Source organism: Chanodichthys erythropterus, chromosome 18 (genome assembly GCF_024489055.1).
Source record: "Chanodichthys erythropterus isolate Z2021 chromosome 18, ASM2448905v1, whole genome shotgun sequence".
In the NCBI taxonomy this organism is placed as follows: Eukaryota; Metazoa; Chordata; class Actinopteri; order Cypriniformes; family Xenocyprididae; genus Chanodichthys; species Chanodichthys erythropterus.
In genome coordinates this window covers 5,495,152-5,518,977 of record NC_090238.1, presented here as the reverse complement: position 1 = coordinate 5,518,977, position 23,826 = coordinate 5,495,152, and the positions used below count along the sequence as shown (strand labels likewise).

The 23,826-nt window shown below is 37.6% G+C and overlaps 1 protein-coding gene across 3 annotated transcripts in view; it reads right to left on the bottom strand.

Annotated features, from left to right (window-relative positions):
* Positions 1 to 23,826, bottom strand: part of ralgapa2 (Ral GTPase activating protein catalytic subunit alpha 2) — a 212,939-nt gene that overhangs the window by 34,446 nt on the left and 154,667 nt on the right. For all 3 annotated transcript variants that reach the window (XM_067368380.1, XM_067368382.1, XM_067368383.1), the window contains 2 exons: positions 18,002 to 18,160; positions 17,178 to 17,305 (listed from right to left, as the gene is read on the bottom strand). In XM_067368380.1, coding sequence (XP_067224481.1) covers positions 17,178 to 17,305; positions 18,002 to 18,160 — 287 coding nt within the window. The remainder of the gene's footprint in view (positions 1 to 17,177; positions 17,306 to 18,001; positions 18,161 to 23,826) is intronic.

Below are 23,826 nucleotides of genomic sequence, written 5' to 3'. Positions count from 1 at the left end.
CTTGGCCAGCATTCAGTCGCTGCTGTGTTCAAACTGCACGATGGGTCGCAACAGAAGGTTTCACACTGCATGACTTTACAATAGGAAGAATCGCCGACAACTCTGTCTGGCACGCAAACTGTTTCACAACCAAACACACGCGAGACGTGACAAGGAAACAACGCGATATCACGCGTTCAAGACCGGAGTTATTATTATTATTAAAAACGGTAGCCCGCAAGAAGCTTGCAATATGAATTGCCGGTGCGCTGATTTGCAGCGAAAACAAGAAAAAGAAAAGAAAAATATGGAGGAGGAAATGTTTGGGGAGACTGTGGATTGTGTGTTCTGCAACGAGAGTTGGAGGAAAATAAATAACTTTTCAATGTGCTGTTGTTGCGGATGGTCAAGCAAATGTTCGTGCTTTGTTTCTGTTTGATGGAATTGTAATGTTTATCTGAAATGAAGACATGCTTGCTGATATTTTGGTCTATAACTCCTCCCCGAACTCCACGCTGCTCTGTATCTTGCTCTCTCATTGGCTGTCGGTCATCGCCGATGTAGTTTTCAGTCAGAACACTTTTCACACAGCAGGATTTTGAATCGCAGACAGGTCCAGATATTTAGCATGCCAAACATCTCACGGGTGTCGGCGACTCGTCGGCGATTCTCTCAGATCGTGTCTTTGCTCATTCACACTGCGTGATTGTCACTCGCGTGAATGAGCTCCGATTTGCCTGTGGATTTCGGGCATTTGTCGGTGATTTCTCAAAACCTGTCGGCGAGCCAAATCGGGTCTAAAATTGTGCAGTCTGAACTCGGCATTAGCAGTAGCACTGGTGCATTTGTACATATCCTCTTTCAGTGGTTCTCAAACTTTCTAGAGTGTCGTACATCCTTCTGTCATACCCTCTCTTTTCCACTTAGACTGCAGTTACACATTTCCATTAAGGGACAATATTTGCCTTCTTAAATAGTTTTTTTAGTGCATTTTTTACCTTTATAAATACCTTTGTAAAATAAATAATGCCTTAAATATTTTTTTTTAAAAATTCAATAAATACAATGATGATAAAAAGGAAGTGATACTTTTAAATATATTAAAACCGCCAGTAGGTGGCGGTAAGTCACTGTTTTTATGAGTGAATCATCGAGTCATTCATTCTCTCAGTATCAAAGCAAGCGGCTGTATTTATGAATGAATCATTGAATCATTGACAATTCGTTCAAAGCCACAGATTTGTTCAAGAAACACAGCTTGTGTGCTGCAGTTCTGCTTGGGCTTTCGTTGGAAAATAGAGCAAAAATATTGATAATACTGTTTAAAATGTACATCACTTAATATTTCCCTTTTGTTTGTTGAACTGTTGTATAAAAATCAATATTTGGGATATATAATATAATTTATATTATATTATATTATATTATATTATATTATATTATATTATATTATATTATATTATATTATATTATATTATATTATATTATATTATATTATATTATATTAGGGCAATATTCTTGCTGGTATAATATGATCAACATTAAAAACAGTAACTCACAGAAGGGTATGTTTTTGTATCGAAGAGAGTTTTAATCTTAAATCTACATGCAGTCTGTGTCTATATTTGTTCTTCATGCTAATAGTGCTAAATCCCCACTTTTACAATGGTTATATTGTCGAGAACAGCACTAATTTAGCGCAGTAATGGTTTGTGTGGGTGCAGTCAGTTTTGACAGCGAAAGATGAGGTATTTGATTGAATGCTAGAAAAAAAAAATGATTTTACCTGCTAGAAATACATGTTCAGTTTTCATGTTATTTTAAGGTGGAGTAGAATAAAATGAACGGCACTTTTCGCGTACGTCAGTTTGAGAAACACTGCTAGCCTACACTTTGGTCCCACATTTAGTCAGTAAACAAGCAGCGCAATATAGACACTGTAATTGAAGTAGAAAATCTCAAATGAAGAGCGCTGAACCTGAACGCCAGCTTACTTGTGTTTTCAGATCATCTGCGCTTCAGTGTAGAGAGGGCTCGTGTGCGGGGTTGCCAGATAGCAAAGATTAAGTAAACATGGTCTTTTAACAGAAAAGCTCTGATAGGGGGTTTAAATTCAGGAAATCTGGCAACCGTACGCGTGACTGCTCGTAAAGACATCTGTAATGTTTTGTCTCCTTTATTCGACAAAAACAAAGTAATTTCAAAAGAGTGATTTTGGGAAAGTTTTTAGTCTTGTAGCCACATTTCAGTCTCGTCTTTTTTCGTCAAAGATATTGCATGTGTAGTTTTAGTCACGTTATCGTTAAATGACATTGGTGTCGTCTCTCATCGTCTCGTCTTAGTCATGGAAAAAAAGGTCGTCAACAAATATTTTTTGTCATAGTTTTCGTTAATGAAATTAACACTGGATCAGACAATATTTTGTACAAATTAAATATTGCGCACATTCATGAGACCACAACAACGCGTACGTGTTGTTGACAAGAGAGCAGACGTTGCGTGAGTGCATGTTGTATTTTTTTTTTTTTTTTTACAAAAAAAGTATGTGAATTACAGTAATTATGTCTTTACTACCTTTCTGGGGCTTAAAAGTGGTAGTTGCATAGGCTGTCTCAGATTTCATCAAAAATATCTTAATTTGTGTTCCGAAGATGAACGAAGGTCTTACAGGTTTGAAATGACACGAGTAAATAATGACAGAATTTTCAATTTTCAACTAATCTTTTAACCTGCAGTTACAAATGCATAAATAATGGTTTTATGTTTTAAAAATAAAACAATGATATATGAAATGATTTTAAAATTGAAAAGATATGAAACTTTAATATGTGGTGCCAGTAGGTGGTGGCAAGTCAGTGTTAATGATCGAATCGTTGGGTCATTAATTCAAAAGGACTGATTCATTTCAGTAACGAAACACCACTGTGTGTTGCACAGAGACACAAAACAGTTCTGCTGTGGCTTTTTTGGAAATATTTTTTTTGTTGCCAAAATGGAGCAAAACTGGCAATATTGTGTCTAAAATGCAAGTCCCTTTATTGTTTATTAAATTGTTGCAATAATGCTGATATTTGAAGAAAAAAAGGCACTCTTTGTGTGATTGCTTAACTATATCATATTATATAAATATAGCCCAAAAGACAAATACTCATACAGAGGCATTTTAATAGAGTACTGTAAATCACGCATTGAGGGAATGCACTCTAAATGGGCACATGCAGTAGTCTAACCTAAACTGAAAAGGCTACATCACGCAGTGTATGCACTCTCTAGCCGTGTTTTTGTTTAGTTTTTGCAAAGTGAGGGACATACTCGATAATGTCAGATTGCACATCGTCGATATATATTGCACATATTCCAGGGCAGCATCTGAGCAGCATCTGTGCATTCAGAAATTTGGTGCCAATTCACATTAGGAAATAAATTGTGTTTTTGAGAGGAGTCATCTGAGTGGTCTACGCTTACATGAGATGAAGAGTGCACTCAGAAAAGCTTTCTATAAAAAGTTTTTAATTGTGTATAGTGAGAATCGGCAGCTGAAATGACGTGACCCACTAAATCTCAGAGAGAATCATTGGCTGCCAAGTTGCTAATGTTGCTGGATGATGCAAAGAGTGAAAAGTAGACAACAAAAGTTATTATCTTGAATCAGTATCTGTAGGGCCAAAAAAGAAGAAAAGGTCTGAAGCCAGATGTATAAAAGACTGACAAAGATAAAAAAAAAATAAAAAAAAAAAAAAATAAAAAAAGTGGAAGGTGGAAAGATTTTAAGTATTGATGTTCATGCCAAGCTTCTTTTTTGTCAGGCAGATAAGGGAAAAAAGGCCCAATAATGCTGATCCAAGTTAATAGATGGCAGTGCAGCATCTAACAACTTTGTTGTATCGGTACTTAAAGTACACAACAAAAAATTTGTTTGTTACTAGCGCTGTAATGTCAATTGAATGTGGAGGACGTCCTGGTCACGTGTTACCATAATTCCAGTGTCTCAGGTTCTTGAAAATGTATTTTTGGTGCTCCCTGCTTTTCTGCTAGGTTTGGACAGTGTATAAAAGCCTGACATATCAAGTAATAGTCAGAAAAATCATTTCAAATGGTAGGTTATTCAACCTTTAGATAAAATCTAAAAAAATATATTTCATATTTGTATTATATCTGGCTTTCATGACTCATATAGTCTGATATAGTGAGAATACAGAGCTCGATGAGGAAAAAACACCTCCGTTTTAATCAGAGACCCAAACAGACAAAAAATATGCAATTTGGTGCATATGCTGATATTTATATGGCCAAAAAGTAAGATGAAATTCTGAAGGCTTGTGATGTAAATCAATGAGATCTTTATAACTGTATAGCAGATACTAACATTAAATACACCCAAAATCTCTTTTTACACTCACATTTTAATATGATTTCTTGAAATATTACTAACAATAAAAGTTATTCTTACATTTACTTCATAAAAATCAGTAAATATTTAAGTAAAGCACGAGCTGAAGGGGGACATTTTTACAATTATACTAAAAGGCCTTTTACTTGCTAAAAAAGTGTAAACTACCAATCAGATGACAGAAGGCTTATAGTAGATTGTGTGCGACAGGTTTTTCTGCAAAGTTTTAATCAGGTTGATCATTTAGTGGCCAAAAATTTTGGCATATCAAATATTATACAGTAGGCTTTATGGTTAACTACCTTTCCTCTACTTGTGCTCAAAACACAGTCATTAGATTGACAATACCCAAGAATATTCCTTATAATATAGAGCTGGACTAAATAAAATGTATTTGGTGCATACATGTGTTTAATTAAATTGCTCTTTATACACCTAACTTTTTTGCTGTAGTGTTTTATTATTGCTAAATGAAGGCCACAGCCGCTTTACAGAAACAACACGACACAAAAGGAAAAATGAACGTATCACAGGACGTACAATACAGTTGGCGGGGTATATGGCGGCTGACATTTGAGTGACATTTAGGGAAGAACTGGATATGTGTGGCATAAGAGAGGATAAGCAGCGGCCGTAGTCTTCATTCAGCCCGAGAGAGCCAGAAATGAGTGACTGAGCTCTGGGAGATTGAATGGTAATCAGGGCACTGCTGATATTGGCCGATTGAAGACTCTTTCTCACCATTGGAGGATTTCAATATCACAAGAGCCCTAGAGGCAGTATTCTTATCAGCAACGGCCTCAGACAAAGAAACCCCCCGAATGAGATATGAGCTTTAACGAGGGCCGGTGCTGAACGGCCGTGACGATTAGTGAGAGGAGAATCAGGCATGCGTGAAGACGCAAACACAAAGGCACGAAAAGCCCCTCTCCTGCAGACGTGTCCACATCCTGGCACGCAATCGCGCAAGCGAACACGAGCCTTGAGACACCACAACTCTTTTGAGAAAGACTATCATGGGAAGAATACCTCCGCTGCCGGAGGCAATTTCATTCTAATGAGCGAGAAACAAAACACAAACAAAACAAAGCAACAGTGCTCTGGAAAAACGCAGTCCGATCTTGCGCACACACACTCTCATACATTCAAATACTCCCACACTTAAGTGCCAGAATTGCTCATTATCACTCCCTTTACAAGACTATAGACAAAGCGCGCCAGAGACAAAACCCACACACGGCTCATCAATGCGAACGCGTTCATTGTGTACAAGGGCGACAAACAAAAAGCGGAGCGACATCCATTTGGATAACCTGAGAGGGCTAACAGCTTTCTCCCAGAGTTGGCAGCCTGAGGAGGGAGGAGAAGAAAGTTCATTAATTAAACAGGGCTTGGGCAGACAGATGGAACCGCTAGCTGGATGCTAATTACTCTGAGAAGACGAGCAGGTTTAACACTCGTCCTCCCCTCCTCCGCCATCAATCACAATTAGCACGGCTCCGAAATGTCCATCCTGCTCATTGGACCAACAACAGGAAGAGTGAGAGACGGAGATAAAAAGGCAACAGAGGCAGGATCTACGACCAACTGGACCACTTCATGTCAGCTTATAATCCAAAGAACATTTTTGGCAGATGCACAGGCGTAGACTTGGGTATGGACCGGAAGATCATGTACCAAAGTTACGAGACCAAGAATCCCTACCAAAATTTCTAGTGACCGATGACATGATTCAGTGCCATCTTGGCATTTGTGAAAATTATCCCAAGATTTACTCACACTCAAGCCATCCTAGGTGTATATGACTTTCTTCTTTCTGATGAACACAATCTGAGATATATTAATACATTTCCTGATGCATCCGAGCTGGCAGTGAACAGGACCAAGAGTTTGAAGTTCAAGAAAGTGCATCCATCCATCGTAAACAGATAAAGGCCTTCTGAAGGGAAGTGATGCTTTAGTGTAAGAAAAATATCCACATTTAACAAGTTATAAAGTAAAATATCTAGCTTCCGCCAGACCGCCTTCCGTATTCAACTCACGAAAGTTGAATACGCAAGGCGTAGGACGTAGTGTAAGCGTTTTGAACTGTGAGAGGCGTTACACTTTCTTGAATACGGAAGGCGGTCTGGCAGAAGCTAGATATTTTACTTTACAACTTGTTAAATATGAATATTTTTCTTACACAAATGCATCAATTTGCTTCAGAAGGCCTTTATTAACCCCCCCGGAGCTGTGTGGAGTACGTTTATGATGGAGGGATGCACTTTCTTGAGCTTCAAACTCATTGGTCCTGTTCACTGCCATTATAAAGCTTGGTTGTGTCAGTATATTTAATAATATAACTTAGATTGTGTTCATCAGAAAGAAGTCATATACACCTAGGATGGCTTAAGGGTGAGGAAATCTTGGGATAATTTTCATTTTGAAGTCAACTAATCCTTTAAATGAACACTGCGAACCTGTGCACAGTCCTTGCTAAGGTGTACCTGAGGCCGCTGAGAGAAAATTTAAGCGGAACCAGCATGAAGCAGCAGTGAGAAGTAGTTGTTTGCCCAACTTAACATTTACTATACTCAGGTATACAGTCCCAATGATTTTGATTTAAATGCAATACTATTTTATTACTGTATTTGAACAATTTTTTGTTCAAATACAGTAATAGAAATAGTATTTCATTTAAATCAAAATCATTTGTAACAACAATATTATGGACCCCAAACTTCTGAATGGTAATGTACTTTTGCACTATAAAAAAAAAGCTGTACAAAAACCATGATTTATTTTTTATTAAAACCAGTCTGTACGTGAGTAGGGGACAAACTTGTAAACATAGAGACATTCTGTCTCAACAAGAACAACTGATCAGCCATAAGCACTAATTTAACTGTGCACATGAAACCATGATGCATTTGTATAGCATTTGATGTTAAAACCCCTTGCTTGGAGGCAACCGTTTATCCATTGTTTTGCATTTAATACAGTTGTCTCTCATCCACACAAAATAAACAACAACAAAACAGGAGAATACTCCATGCCAGAGTGCAAAAACACAAGCTGGCAGGTGCCAACAGGAGCCGCTCTCACGCTTACAGGCGGTTTAGTAACGTCACTCCTGAGGGAGCATTAATAAAGGAGCAAGATCTGAGTAACTCTACCTCTCTCTCTCTCTCTCTCTCTCTCTCTCTCTCTCTCTCTCTCTCTCACACACGCGCACACACACACACACACACACACTGGGGGATCCAACCCTGATCTGGCAATGGCTCCTCCATTCACAATAGTGGCAGAACATAGACAGATGTCAAGCATGAATGCCTAATGGAGTGCTAGTGATTTTTTTTTTTTTTTTTCATTTTGTGTGGGAGGAGACGGAGGTTCAAGTTTAAACGTAGATTGTCAAATTCAATCACATTGGCACAAACGTTCTGAGATGTAAAAAAAATATTAGAGCAATGAACACCCAGTAGTTGCTAAAACCAGGCAACATTTTTGTGGAAGTGCAGTCTTAAAGGTTCTTTACTGGCATCAGTGGTTTCATGAAGAACCTTCCATTTCCATTCCAAAATTTGTTACTAACAGTGGAAAAAGAAGGAAAAAGTTATTAACAGTTCTTTGAAGAAATTTTCACTGTAAGGTTTAATGGGGAACCAAACATTTTTCTTCTATGGCATCAATGCGAAAATCTCCTTTTGGAAACTAATTTTAAGAGAGCAAAAACTTCCTGGCAAACACTCAAAATGAGTTTTGCATAAGCAAGCACTATTGTATTCAGAAATGGTAAAAATCTAGTTTACAATATTACTTCCAAATACCTTCATCCTCTAAGCAGGAAAAATGGATATTTAATGCGTAAAACATTGTGGTTGGAGCGGCAAAACAAAAGAAAAAAGAGAATATCATCAAGTGCGTATTTCATTTCATGTTGATAAAGTCTGAAGAAGTTTGACCCAGTAGCATGCTGTACTCATATCGAATTAGACACGACTCGATGACCCGGGAGTCTTCCTGCTCCCTGCGGAAATTTGATTAAAAAAGCTATTGAGGATTCCGAGCATGATGATGATGTGCAGAAAAGAGAGCCCAGGCAGGATGGATAAACATGAAGTACATGAGATCCATACACACCTTTTACATTTGCCACCTGTTTTTCTTTCTTGTTTTTTATTCTCTCAGTAAGTTGTTTACTGATCTGTGTTTAAGTCCTGGGTTTACCATAAGAGAAAATCCCCCACGGGCATTTGTGTGTGCGCACATATGTGTGTCACTATTCTTTGTTCCAGGCATCACAGGCAGCAGGAGGGGTAGAGAGAGCTAGAGAAGAGTAATGCTATGAGTCATTCAGTGTTAGAGAGAGAGAGGGTGGGTGGGAGAATACTTGAGTATTTCATATAAAGAGGCAGCAGTGAGACGCCATATGCCATATGGGCAAAACTGACTTTCCACTCATGGCTGGGCCTGACAGGCCTGTGGATGGGAGCCCCCCCTTGATTGTGTATGTGTGTGTGTGTTACAGAGGCTATGTCCAGAATAAAATAAAATATGAACTTACTGTACTGTGCTTGAAAAATATCAAGTGAAACAGTAGGTATTATTTCACACAAGTAGTATACTACACTATTGTCACACACTGTAAAAATTGTTGTTTCAAATTCAATGCAATTTGATTCATTCAGATTTTTAGGTTCTCTCAACTACACTATGTATATAGTATGTTTATATAGTTTTAAATACTATATATATATATATATATATATATATATATATATATATATATATATATATATATATATATATATATATATATATATATATATATATATATATAGTTGTGAAGTGAACTATGCTGTTTGTTTTTGAAGGTGCATTCAACTTACAAAGCAAAAATATCTGGATATAGTTTTAGAAGGGGTCTACATCGACCTCAACACTTGACATAAACCTGAAGAATGGTGACAATCAACAAATGTAAAAAGATGAGCTCCACAAATATCTGTAATAGAATAAAGTGCTGTAACATTGAAAAAAGACATTTCAACATTTGGCAGTCTCAAATAATGAGTCAAGAAATCATTCTTCAAATTGGAAACGGAAAGCTGAGCGCATTGTATTGTGGCATAAAATGTTCCATATATTTCATTTTATATATACTACAGAAATAGCAGGGGTAGTATGGCAGTATGCTATTTCAAACATAGTCCATAGACTGTGTCTATGAATGTGCGCAGATATGAAGGAGAAGAAAAGGAGAGAAAGAGATGGGTGGGTGAGTGAGTTGGTGTAACTCAGTGATCTGAACACACTGGACTTTGTCAGGACCTCCAGTAACAGCTGGCAAGTTGAGAGACCCAGGAAGGCAGACTGGGGAGGGGGAAAACATGGGGGTGGAGAAAGGAAAGTGAAAACGGGATTAAAGACCCTGAACTGCTCTCCACTGAGACATAGTCACCCAAAGATGCTCACATGAAAAGAGAATCTTCCTAGAAAGGCTAGAATCATTCTCTTACGCAAGGATGCAAAATGTAATATGCATGCTAATAAGAAACTAGTTCATAGAATTGGACCCTAAACTAAAGTGTTACCGGACAAAGGAACAAATCCACAATGCTAGGTTTCATTTATTTGTACTTTGTTCCACCTAGCTGCATTTAGTCCCCTAGTTGGTACAGTACAGCTTCCTTTAGCATGTTAAGCAGTAAACAGAATGCCCTCTTGCATGAGTCTTTCTCTTTTTTTTTTTCCAGGGCTGATAAAAAACAAAAGGTATTTGGTCACAATCAGCTAATAAACTGAAAAGCATCTCGTGTTACAAAAGTACAAAATAAATAGAATAATGAAAAATGAAAGTTGTGCATTAGGAGTGTTACAGTTTGCTCCATTTAAACTATATTTAAACATTCAAAGCTTAAGCCCAACCCTCTATACTTAATTTTCCACGTTCCGCTCAGTTTTCATCAGCGCAGAAAGACGCATTTGACACGTGCACACTACCTAGTGGGCTTTTTTTCAAGTGGTCAAGTCATTCACGTATGCTCTGTTCTTCTTCTGCTTTTTTTCCTGTTGTGGGGGTTAGCAAACTGCGTTGTATTAACATACGCGCCCCCTTCTGGATTGGAGTGTGGATCGCCTGTGACTGACTGTATTCATCGTCTAACTGCATGAATCGAACCGTGACGTCCATACCATATGGTTGGGGATGAACATGTACAGTTACACACCTACTTCCAATGGGTTGGCCACCATTTGCGACTCACTGACTCTCTGTCTATCTATCTATTAAGAAGCAATAAAAATGACAAAAACAATAACATTATTGAAACTTTAATATAAAAATAAAAACTGAAAAATTCAAAATATTGATAAAAACTATAATAGTATATCAAATAAAATAACATTGACTCAGAGACACAACAAAGTTTTTTTTATATGTTAAGATTTTATATTTCTTTGATACTTTTTACTTTTGGTCTCTCATTTTCAACTGAACTTCTTCAGTGTTTTAATACAAACATTTGTAGAAACTGCTGCACCATTATTTGAATTCTGTTATCTACTATTATACTAGTGTTGGTCTTTTATTGTGGTATCATTAAATTCAAAGGTTCATGGCCCACAACGTCATGTAATAATGAAATAACAGAGATGTTAGCAGGATGGTCTGTTCCAGTTTATCTAGGTGGTTTTTAGTCAGAATAATCTGCAAAGTATTGGCAGTCAGAAGTCAGACTGCATCAAGAAAGGATGTAAACCATTTCATCACAGTTGACTCAACCCTGACAAGTGATTTCAATATAATGTGTGGATCTTGTGCTTCTACAAGAAGCTACTATGAACACAGTCAGATCTAATATAGTGGGATGGCCACAATGACATCCAAATGATCACATTCATAATCCTCATCCTAAATTGCTGGTACTTGTATTATGCCTTCTATGAGACCACATCCCCAACTTACCCTCAAATATCCTCCAACCATCACGGGTGCTAAAAGCTGAATCTCGCATGACTGACGGTGGGTAGGAACAGATTATGGCTATTGATTGGTGCCTAGAGATGGATCTGAGCCAGGAGGAGAGAGGGAGTAAGCAGGCTAACTCCATCGATTCTTGTTCAGCAGGGGAGGCAGCAAAGAGACTGAAGGTCAGTGAATCTCTGCCTCACCTCTTAAAGGCCACTGGACTGCCATCGCAAGCCCATATGGATTAAAGCACCTCGACTACATGCAGAGAATAAGAGAGAGAAAGTGAAGAGACAGTGTATGACACACTGACCTTAGGCCAAGAAAGGGCTCAGTTGTGAAAGTGTTAGACCAGCTGCCCACTTTGCAACTCTAAATAACTCAATAATGATACGGAATAACATGCCCATGGACAGTTGATAGACAGCGGAGAGTGGAGAGATTTTAGCAGTCTTTGTCCTGTACTGCAAAAGGACATTGTGGTTGCATATCAAAGAAGGGAAACGAGGATAATGCACAAACCATCACCATGCAGCATCCGATGACAAATGCGGTGCAGTAAATATTTAGCTGCTCTGTAAATAGAGCTGTTCTAATCACTTTTCCATCACACGGCAAATAAAACTGGACGACCAATAGGATTTGTGCAACAGAGTATTTTGCTAAGCGACAACAGAGGAAGAATCCAGAACAGCCTATTTTATCTTTGTACTTCGGTGTTATTTGATGAACACCATAGCTAATACAAAAATCGGAACAGCTGTTTAATAACATGTAAATAATGTTGGACTTACTTTCTTCTCCGTGACCAGTGAGTGTCACAAATGAAAAAAATGAAGTAATGCTTGGATTCCCAGAGTAACAAGGGCATTTCTGTTTTTCTAAAAGTGCCATCTACTGTCAAAGAGTGAATCTGCATTCAGTCTGTCTGCCATCTTTTATGCATTGGTCTGTGAAAATCAGACCGAATTTTCACGCCAACATTTGTGTTATTGTGAACAGGCCTTGACTCAATATGCGGCATTGCATTTACAGAGTTAGCACCAAAAAGTCACGCACAATACGGTTTGTTGGGTCATCCTGCCCACCAACTGCCAACAAGAAATGCCAAACTTTGTTATTCCCAAATGCAGAGAAAAGAGTTAAGAGGGCAATTAACTTATCAAGGAGTTGAACTGGTGGGGCTGTTATGGTCATAAGCTACAGCAACACCAAGCTTCATGACAATCTTTTGATAAATAAATAGAATTTCAGTTTGTTTTTCACCAAACCCTAGCATATGCAGAACACCTGCAAGTCACATTTTTGCATCTTTTTTTGTTAAAGCTAGAAGTTTGTCACTACTCACTGCTTATGTAGAACTGAAATGAGCTTAATAATGACACTCTTGTTTTCTGTTGAATCAAATCAATCAAATTCATTTCATAATCGACAAATGTTGCAACATCCGCTTTCTTATTGATGAGCTGAAATGATTCAAAATTGAACTGACTCAAGCTGTATAATGACATTATTGTCTTCGGTAGAGCTTTTCATAATTGATAAATTTTACAGTTATTGAACTAAATTAACACTGAAATGACTTGAGCTGAATAATGACACTATTGTCTTTTAGAGCTGTTTTACAGCATAATTTGAATTTGTCTCATATTTGATGATGTTTGCATCGATTCTGTTATTTTCCCGTTTATTACTGTGAATCTGCTTTGAAACAATCTGTATTGTGTAAAGCACTATATAAATAAAGGTGATTTGACTTTACCTAATATATGGATGAGCTTAAGCAGGACAATTTAAAAAATGTATCCTTTTGTGATGTCAAAAAGAAAGATGGTCATACGGCATTAGAACAACACCAGGGTGGGTAAATGATGATTACATTTTCATTTTTGGGTGAATAATACCTTTAAAAGAGCCCATTATGTTCCTCAGCAATACAAAGAATGTCAACAAGAATGAGAACATGAAGAAACAAAAGCCTCTTGTATCAGCTGAAGATGAATTTTCTTCATTTATTGATCTTGTAATATATCCTAAGTTTCCCTGCACAGGGCTTCAGCATGGCCCACTTCAAACTCGCAGCAGCTGATGAATCAATAATCACGACGCATTATGCGCTACGTGAAAGGTGTCAGCAGGAGTGAGGACTCTCCATTCAAGCTAAGCCCTTTGGAAAAGCATAATCCCAGAGTCGGGCGGGACAGAGATCCATAGATTAGCTCCAAACACTCACCTGCATACACAAACACGGACAATAGAGCGCAGGGGTGTGGGACAGCGCAGGGCACAAGGGTGGATTGCAGTGCCCCATGCCAAGCGCTGGTGGTCATTTCACCAAAACCCATCCAATTAGAGCTGAGTGATGGTGTAGCCCGCTGGAGGCCCCTCCATCTCTGCGGCATAGCCAGAGAGAGACACCTGCTTTTATCAGCCTGCGCAGGGAGTACGAGGACTCTCTTTGAAGAAATATTCAACTAATTACGTTGGAGCACCAAGCACAACAAGCAGGAAGATTGCAGGGACCCCGACCCATTGTGAAGCAGAAAACTCCAGAGAAGATTTCATCTCCGCACAAAAACAGACGTCTTTCAGACCGAGAGGCAAGGTCATTGTTCTGACCGGGAGCGACAGACTGTAAGAGAAAGAAGGATGAGGAGGAAACCGAGACCATGTTCACACTGCAGTTGAATGTGGATCAAATCAGATTGTTATTTTCCACTCTCACATTTGATGCAGATCTGTTTCTAACACTCTAACACTCAATCTGACCATTCTGATCTGGGCCACTTTCATACATGGAAATGAATCATATATGTAGACATTTTTTTATAATGTGACTTCAGTGTGAATCCTGAAGTTCTCAAAGACAATAGCGCCAGTGAAAGCATTAATGTTGAGGTACCTATTCTAGGCTCAAATCATGCATCCTTTTAATCGGATGAGGTTCATTAAATGGAAGTAGCGACATATCTTTTTTTTTATATTGTAATACACATTTGAGTAAAACGTATTGTTCAAGAAAAATGTAAGGCGAGACTTGGTTCTATCCATTGGTTATTGATATTAGACCTTGAGATGTGTGAGGCAGATCTGAATGCGAGCTTGCAGTCAATTGTAAGAAAGGGGTGGGGTTTAAGCAAACAAAATGATTGGAGAAGTCTGTCCCAGTGCTGTTATCATTAACTAAAATTAAAATTATTAAAATTTTTTTTTTTTGTCAGTTTAAAAAAATCTGAAATAAAATAAAATAGACATTTTAGTTGAAAACTAGAAACTAGAAAAATCTGAAATGTTACCTTGGCAACTTACTGAAAGAAAAGTATTAAAGTTTTGAACTGAAATAAAACTAAAACAAAAAATAAATTAAAGCTATTTAGAAATATATATATAAAAAACTGAATAAAAATGACAAAAGCACAACATTTCAATAATGTTAAGATCAATGCACATAGAAAATAGCTAACTTGAAGATTTTGCCCACGCCTTTTCACCTTCATAATTAATCACTGTTGTTTTATGTATGCGGGTCAGTGCAGGGGCACCGTCTGTTCAAGCCAATGTCTGACATGGGACAAATTTCACATGTCACAACCTCATACCAGCTACAACAACAACAACAACAGCAACAAAAGATTTGATCAGAAAACTGGAACTGGGCTTGTGTTGTGAACTTGGACAAAGAGATGAGATGAGAAATGGAAAGACAAACAGAGACAAGTGAGAGAGAGAGAATGCACTTATGTGTGAATGTAAGAGGTGACTGTTGAGCAGATGTTCTTGTGACGGACAGATAAGAGACAGTGGTGTAAAAGCAGCACCCAAAAGCAGATCAATTATTCATAGAGACAGATCAAGTCATTGCAGGAAGCTGTGAAAGCAGAATATCCTTAATGGCCTTTCACACCCTATTCACAAGAGACAATTAACAGTCACACACACACCCACACACAATAATGATCATACTGACGCAATATCATTCCAGAAAGGAAAGAGCAGAATTAAGAATCGCGATATCTACTTGCAGTATGATCTACAGGTGTTATACAAACTTATCACACAGTGCCATGGGAATAACTGATTGGTCAAAAATCGATGAAGCCAGGCAACTGATATCCTACATGCACTACCATCATGTTTCTATAATAAATAAATGCTACTCTTTTGAACTTTCTACTCAAAGAGTCCTGAAAAAACAAAAAAAAAAAAACAAAACAAAACACGTATCATGGTTTCCACAAAAATATCAAGCAGCACTACTGTTTTCAATACTGATAATAATCAAAAAATATTTCTTGAGCAGCAAATCAGCATATTAGAATGATTTCCGAAGGATCATGTGACACTGAAGACTTAAGTAATGATGCTGAAAACCTATCAATATAAAAAAAGTTATTTTAAATTGTAATAATATTTCAAAATATTACTGCTTTTACTGCGTTATTGATTAAGTAAATGCAGCCTTGGTGAGCAGAAGAGAACTGATTCAGATACAATTAAAAAAATCCCAAACTTTTGAAAGGTAGTGTAGCTGTCCTAGTTGCATATCTCTCTTTCTTCTCACATATCAAAATTATATCCCCTCAAATCAATATTTTGTGACCATATTTTATTTTTTTGGTAAGAAGTCTTGTAATAAATGGGATCATTTGCAGTCAGCTGATTATTATCACAAAGTAATGACCTCTGTTTATGTCAGTGTTCCTATAAGGTTCATTTTATGATAATTGCCAACTGACTTTATATTTTCACATGAGTTTCCATGAGTGTTGATTTATTATTTACAACTACACAACTTGACGGATTACATTACTTCACTTCTTGCCAAACACTTTCGAACTGGTAATGGCTGCTTATGCTGTTTTTATAAGCAAGATGCTCAATCAGTGGACTAGAGAAGAAGTTCTACATGCAGATAAAAAGTTATGAGACAAACAAATATACATTTAAAAATAGTATAAGCACAACAGTTGATTCCTGGCCAATGAATTATTGATAATTAATGCAAACTTGATGTGTAAGTCTTCCACATTTCAGCCTCAAGTTGGTCATTGATTTTTAATAATTACATAGAAGGTCTGTTTCAATCTGCTCCCTAGTTCTGTAGTAAATACGCACTACCCAGGCATTTCTAGGGCCATCTCATTGTCAGAATCATTCAAGTGCAATGAAACATTTGCTCCCTAAAAATTCCCAGAGTACACCATAAACACCAGCAAGCATTGGCTACACACAATATTTACTTACCCGAATATGGCGAAAAAGGTCTCCTTTGTGTATCGGCCATCTTGGGTTTCTTATTTTCAAGGATTTCAAATGGATCCCGGACGAGCCCCCGATTTTAATAAGAGTGATTGGAGGATGAGTCCAAAGTCCAAAAAAGTACATCCACTGATCATAAAACGTACTCTACGCGGCTCCGGGGGATTAATTAAGGCTGTCATGTCATGTACTATATTGCGGAAGTTAGTATTGCGGGAGTACGTTTTATGAATGATGAATGCACTTCTTTGGACTTCAAAAACTCATCCTTCAATCACTCCCATTATACAACTTAAACGAACCAGGATATGTTTAATATAACTCTGACTGTGTTTGTCTGAAAGAAGAAAGTCATATACTCCTAGGATGGCTTGAGGGTAAGTAAATCATGGGTTCATTTCCATTTAATGTTTAACCTCATAATGGCATTGCAGTGTCCCGATATTTAGTGGAAGTCATGTTCACAATATATTGATTAGGGAACTATAGGGAATGAGACGCACTCAGAGTGTGTTTTCCCTACAGGTACAAAGTTGTCATCAAAATCGCTGACAGTTCACTGCATCACAAACCAAAAAGGTGAAAGGATACAAACTCTGGTAGAGTGGCAGCCGAGATTTCACAGCCCTGCTTGCATTGATGCACGTGGCCCGCACCAGACTCGGCAACAGCGTTCCAGTCACTATCGCCCCGTCGAACAGAGGCCCAAAGAAAGGAACCTGGTCAAGAGAGAGCAAAAAATGAAGAAACGCTATGTTTTAAACATTAAATCAATTTACATGAAGTCTGAGCCCAATGTTGCATGCAATGGGTATGCCACAAACAGACAGGAAAAAAATCAATGCACTGGACAGCTGAATCTAGTCGATGGATAATGCAGTACTTCCATTTGCCAAGGCTTGCATTTATCGAGTGGAAGACATGAGTTATTTGAGTGGAACAGCAGATAACAGTGACACAGCTAAGGGAATTTCACTAATTGCAGCTGGTGACATGGTGCAGGAACCATACATCTGACAGCATCCAGGCCACTCAACACACAGCAGTCAAGTCTCACAGAGGTGACGTGTTTACGAGAAATTACAAAAGATGTACGCTTGGTTTCTCTGGGGATCTAGTGGCAGACGCGGGAGGAGGAAGATGAAAGGCAGCTTGACCGCGATGAGAGTGGCATGCCGACAGTGCAGTAATGGACTCTGAGCATTAGTGCTTTCAGAGAACAGACAGGAAGAGATACCATCCAGCCACAATCCACATATCCTGACAATCAACGAAACATCGCACATCCTGACGAAGATCTTAAGATGCCTCTGGAGAGGCATTTCACGTAATATATGAAAATCTGGTAAGTTATGGTGGACAGTTGTGGTTTATAATGTAACGTAATGTCATTATCTTCATGATGGGGGACGTACCTGGGTTTTTTTCATGATCTGAACAAAGAACATGTGGTTTTTCATCGGGTAGATGATGATGAGGACATCTCCGAAGTCGGTTGGAATGATTCCTCGTCTGTAATCCCGCGTGTGCTCCGACCACACAATGTGCACTTCATCGTTTCCCAAGTGACGAAGCTATGACCAACCAGAGGCAAAATGCATCAATAAATCTGACACAAAAATTGTAAACATTAGTCATATAACTCACAAGGGCTTCATGTCGGAGAAAAACAAACACAGATAATCATTTGTACAGCGCAAACATCTTGAATTAATACAGAATAACAAATTCTTAGAAAAACATAAAGTACGACTCAAGCTCACAAACATGTATGTTTTCTTAGTGATCAACAATAATTCCAGAAAGAAAAAGACTACATTTATTTTAGTACATAACATCTCCTGAAATTATATTGGGAATTTTCAATCTGAAGTCAAATGAGCTGGAGAAATTGGGTTCATTATGTTTCAATCATTTAAACAAATTGACTTTAGCCAGAAAATTGGACAGATTTTCATTTTACATAAAAATATACATACAGTTGAAGGAAATGCATTTTTCAGAAGCTCATTTTTGGCAAGGAACATGAAATACATGGGTGCTGAGAGTCTGATTAATATGTAGTTCTAATGTTGAAGCAGCAGTAACCTATTGCAATAAATGTTCAATGCTGTAAGTATGAGGAGATATGTACATCAGAGCAATGGGTTCAGAGATGTGGTACTATCAAACCTGTAAAGTCTTTTAAGTTCAGGAAGGAGTATAAATTGTTTCTAGAACTCAACAGATATAGGTCAATGCTGATACAAATGTCTAGAGAGCTGGTAACCTACTGCTAAATCTAAATTAATTCAATAGTTATTCAAACTTAATTAAATAGATTTTGGAACAGACAGGCGGAATGAAAACTTCTGTTAATCACCAAGTGGGCATGGGTATCAAGCAATGGAAATAATCTTCAAATACTCTCAACATTTCCTAATATTGAACGGTAATCATCTGGCCAAAATATTGTTTATTCCTAATTGGTTCAATAATTGGTTCCTACTTGCTGTTTCAGTAGCAAAATGGTTTTGAAATAACTCCAAATGTCTAAATTGAACTGTAGTTTTAAATTGACTGTAAAAACTACAGTTCAAGATTTGACAAAAAACAATAGTGCTGTCAATCTATATATATAAAAAAAACTAATTAATCGTGATTAAAGACAGTTTTTAATATTGTTATATTGTAATATTTTCACAGTTACTCTCCAAATTAATGCAGAATCAACTTAAAGACAGAATATTGTAAATATATGTTTAATGTCAGTTTTTTATGGATGAAGTTCAGTATCACTTTTTAATTATAGACATTTAACATTACAGTATAACTAAAAGCTATCAATTTCAAAATTTATTAGGCTTTAAAAAAATACTTTTAAGTGAACTTAAAGCAACCTTCACATAAACCTATTATTATAAAATGGGTATCAGGTATATATAGAAATTGAATAAAGTTATCAAACACTTTACAGTTTTCACTGCATAAATTATAAATTAAATATATTAAAAGGCACAATTTTCTCTGTTACATTTGTTCTTTAATTAACATTAATGACAGACATCACAGCAACTGGTTTATTAGGCTGCTGTGACTTTAAGAGCTGCCGCTATCGAACATGACATGGATCTGATACACATATCACTTTCTCACAACTCCAAGTTCATTTAAGAGGTTATTTAACTCATTTAAGACTGCTCTTATGAAGATACTTGACAAAATGACCATTTTAGTATAATTCTGTGTGTTATTGTTTGTTCAAGCGCGAAAGAGAACTTGATACTGGCGTGCATCTTTTTGTGTGCGAGTCATGTGTGTGTCACACAGACACGACATTCACAGACTGCACGTTCTTGTTTGTCTTGTGGCGCTTGAATGGTTTAAAAGCATTTGCATGAATAAGAGCATGATCATATAATGCAACGCTAGCCAAATTATGACAGAAAAAATGGATGCTGCGTTAATTGTGTTAAATATTTTTAATGTGTTAAATTGAAAATATTAAAAAAAGTTAAAACTGCGTTAACGTATATTATATATATATATATATATATATATATATGTATATATGACAAAAAGTATTGCACACATGATGTGATAAAAATGATTTTTCATTCACAGTCTCCGTCACTAAACAAAACAGAAGCAGCGCAGACAGACCATAAAGACTTCATTCCAAATAATTAACAACAATTAAGTGGACTATTATCAAAATGGTGAGAAATTAAAGTGACCTCTGTAATCAAAAAAGAGGAGTCTTGGAAGCATTTCGCTGCAACAGTGTGGCCTTAAGCGAGCTCCTGTCAATGGGTCGTTAAACATCTGCCGATGCACCCATGCCTAATGAGCCATTACCAAAACATGTCCTCTTCACCAAAAATGCAATTACCACATTTCCCCATAAGCCCTTAATTATGCTAATGGGCTAAAATTAAACAAATCCACAACAAGCTGATTGGGTCGGTGCATACCGATCCATTTGGAGAGTCAGCAGAAGAATTGGCGGCATGTAAACAGGTTGGGGGAAGAGAGGAAATGCACAACACATTGTACACATACACCAGATGCCATTCTCAATGAAAGGGATCAGATGTTAAAGACTGCAGACTTCTAAGAAAATCAAACTTTAGAATAGGGTGAAGTAGAGTGCTGGTGAATGAGCTGTGGGTGGTTGTCATGCTGTTGCTACACATTGTTAAGATGTTCTACGCAGTTGCTAGGGTATCTGGATGGTTGGTTGTTCCTGGCCCGAGCCAAAAGAGTCCCTAAGACCCTTTGATATGCTGGTCTCTAGATATAGCTCAGGTCATTCCACCAATGAAAGGCTTTGGGTTTTTTTCCCCCATTTTATCACTCGCCAGATGAAAATTACAGTGATAGTACAGCTTTTCTTAAACCACATGACTTGCAGTATCATTCCTGTCTGTGTTGGACATGATTATTTGCACTTTTTAAAGTTTAATCAGGGTATCTGAAGAGTTTTTTTTTAATTCAAAGATGTTTTACGACAAAAAAACAAAAACAAAACAAAGGCACAACCTAAAGGCACAGGGACGTTATGACGTATTGCCTATTTTGAGTCAAGAAGTCAAAGCAGCACACACAAAAGATCTGCTGTGAGGAGACGCTGTTCTGACGCCTGTACCAAACCGATATGCGTGAGGATTCTGTACTTTTTAGGTTCTCATCTACCTGTTTTTGGTTCGTTTACATGTCTTTGATCCGTGTTGCATTCATATATTATTCAAACCACACCAGAGTTCGTTTGAAAGCGGACCGAGACCCATTTTTTCAGCAGTCTCGGTCCCCTTGTTTGGTGCGCACCAGGGCTGGGATGGCAGCGTTCACACATGTTCAAATGAACCGCACTAACGGAGCAATTGCACCAGGGTTCGTTTTAATTGAACCAAACATGCCAAGTGTGAAAACACCCTAAGAATCTTTTACTTGATTGAACAGGCTGGGGCACACATTCAAAAGAGGGTAAATGTAAGTTAAAAATAAGACATGTTTTATTCAAAATATACTGAAATTGGTGTGAGTATCAGTATATAAATACATACAAATTTTAGGTCGACTGATATTGGATTTTGCTGATACAATAATAATGTTTAAAAAAAAAGGAATAAAAAAATATTGTGATGATACGAGTCTATAGAAATCTACAAACCCGATTCCAAAAAAGTTGGGACACTGTACAAATTGTGAATAAAAACAGAATGCAATGATGTGGAGGTTTCAAATTTCAATTTTTTTTTCAGAATACAACATAAATGACATATCAAATGTTTAAACTGAGAAAATGTATCATTTTAAGGGAAAAATAAGTTGATTTTAAATTTCATAGCATCAACACATCTTAAAAAAGTTGGAACAAGGCCATGTTTACCACTGTGTGGCATCCCCTCTTCTTTTTATAACAGTCTGCAAACATCTGGGGACTGAGGAGACAAGTTGCTCAAGTTTAGGAATAGGAATGTTGTCCCATTCTAGTTCCATTCTAGTTGATCAACTGTCTTAGGTCTTCTTTGTCACATCTTCCTCTTTATGATGTGCCAAATGTTTTCTATGGTTTTCTTGTTCTAGAACTTGGATATACCTTTCAGCATTGATGGTGCCTTTCCAGATGTGTAAGCTGCCAATGCCACACGCACTCATGCAACCCCATACCATCAGAGATGCAGGCTTCTGAACTGAACGCTGATAACAACTTGGGTTGTCCTTGTCCTCTTTAGTCCGGATGACATGGCGTCCCAGTTTTCCAAAAAAAAACCTTCAAATTTTGATTCGTCTGACCACAGAACAGTTTTCCACTTTGCCACAGTCCATTTTAAATGAGCCTTGGCCCAGAGAAAATGCAAGCACTTGTGGATCGTGTTTAGATATGGCTTCTTTTTTGACCTATAGAGTTTTAGCCGGCAAATGGCACGGTGGATTGTGTTCACTGACAATGATTTCTGGAAGTATTCCTGAGCCCATGTTGTGATTTCCATTACAGTAGCATTCCTGTATGTGATGCAGTGCCGTCTAAGGGCCTGAAGATCACGGGGCTTCCAGTATGGTTTTCCGGCCTTGACCCTTACGCACAGAGAGTGTTCCAGATTCTCTGAATCTTTGGATGATATTATGCACTGTAGATAATGATAACTTCAAACTCTTTCCAATTTTTCTATGAGAAACTCCTTTCTGATATTGCTCCACTATTTTTCGCCACAGCATTGGGGGAATTGGTGATCCTCTGCCCATCTTGACTTCTGAGAGACACTGCCACTCGAGAGGCTCTTTTTATACCCAATCATGTTGCCAATTGACCTAATAAGTTGCAAATTGGTCCTCCAGCTGTTCCTTATATGTACATTTAACTTTTAGGGCCTCTTATTGCTACCTGTCCCAACTTTTTTGGAATGTATATACTGAATGTGTTAAATAATGTTCTCAGTTTAGGCCAAGAGAGAAGCAACAAGAGTTTGTTAAAATGCCAGATGCAGTTTACTGTCTAACCAAAATACCAAAAAAAAAAAAAAAAAAGAGACTTTTAATTATAAACAAGATTGAAATACCATGGTACTCTTATTTTGAAATGTCAATGCTTTACTACTTTCAGCTGCTCATTCAAAATGATGAGTGAGATAAAATGCACAGTCCATATTACAACCATATTAGCATAATAGAAAAAAAGTAGACATTGTCATAACTTGTAAAAAAAATAATTAGATCATAAGCGATCGCTTGGCATTAATGCATGGTATTCATTGATTGTGAACTGCTCTGAAACCGTGAGCCTGTAGAAGTGCAATGGGTGCCATTGGGTGCAGCAGGCGCAATGATATTACGCAGCGCCTGTGACCCCCTGCCCTGCACAGGGAGTGTGCCTTGCAAACATGGAGACATTTGTGAGAGATGCTGTGTAATATCATTGCTCCTGCTGCAGCCATGGTACGGCAGCAAAGTTCCTTGATTATTACGCCAGAATGAGAGTATAGTTCCTAGCCATATCAGCCTAGAAAATCACAACTTTTAATTTTCCATTGGTCTTAGTACATGATGTAACTACAGAAGAGTCAAGTTTTAAATAGGAAAAATATTGAAACTCTTTGTTCTTTTTTGAGCGCGATGCTAACGGTCTAATCAGATTCAATGAACTATGCTAAGCTATGCTAAAAGTGGTGCTGCCAGACCCAGAGATCGGCTGAATGGATTCGAAAACGGTAGAAATCAACTGTTTAACTCTAGGGGAGTTAGAAAATTAGCCTATTTT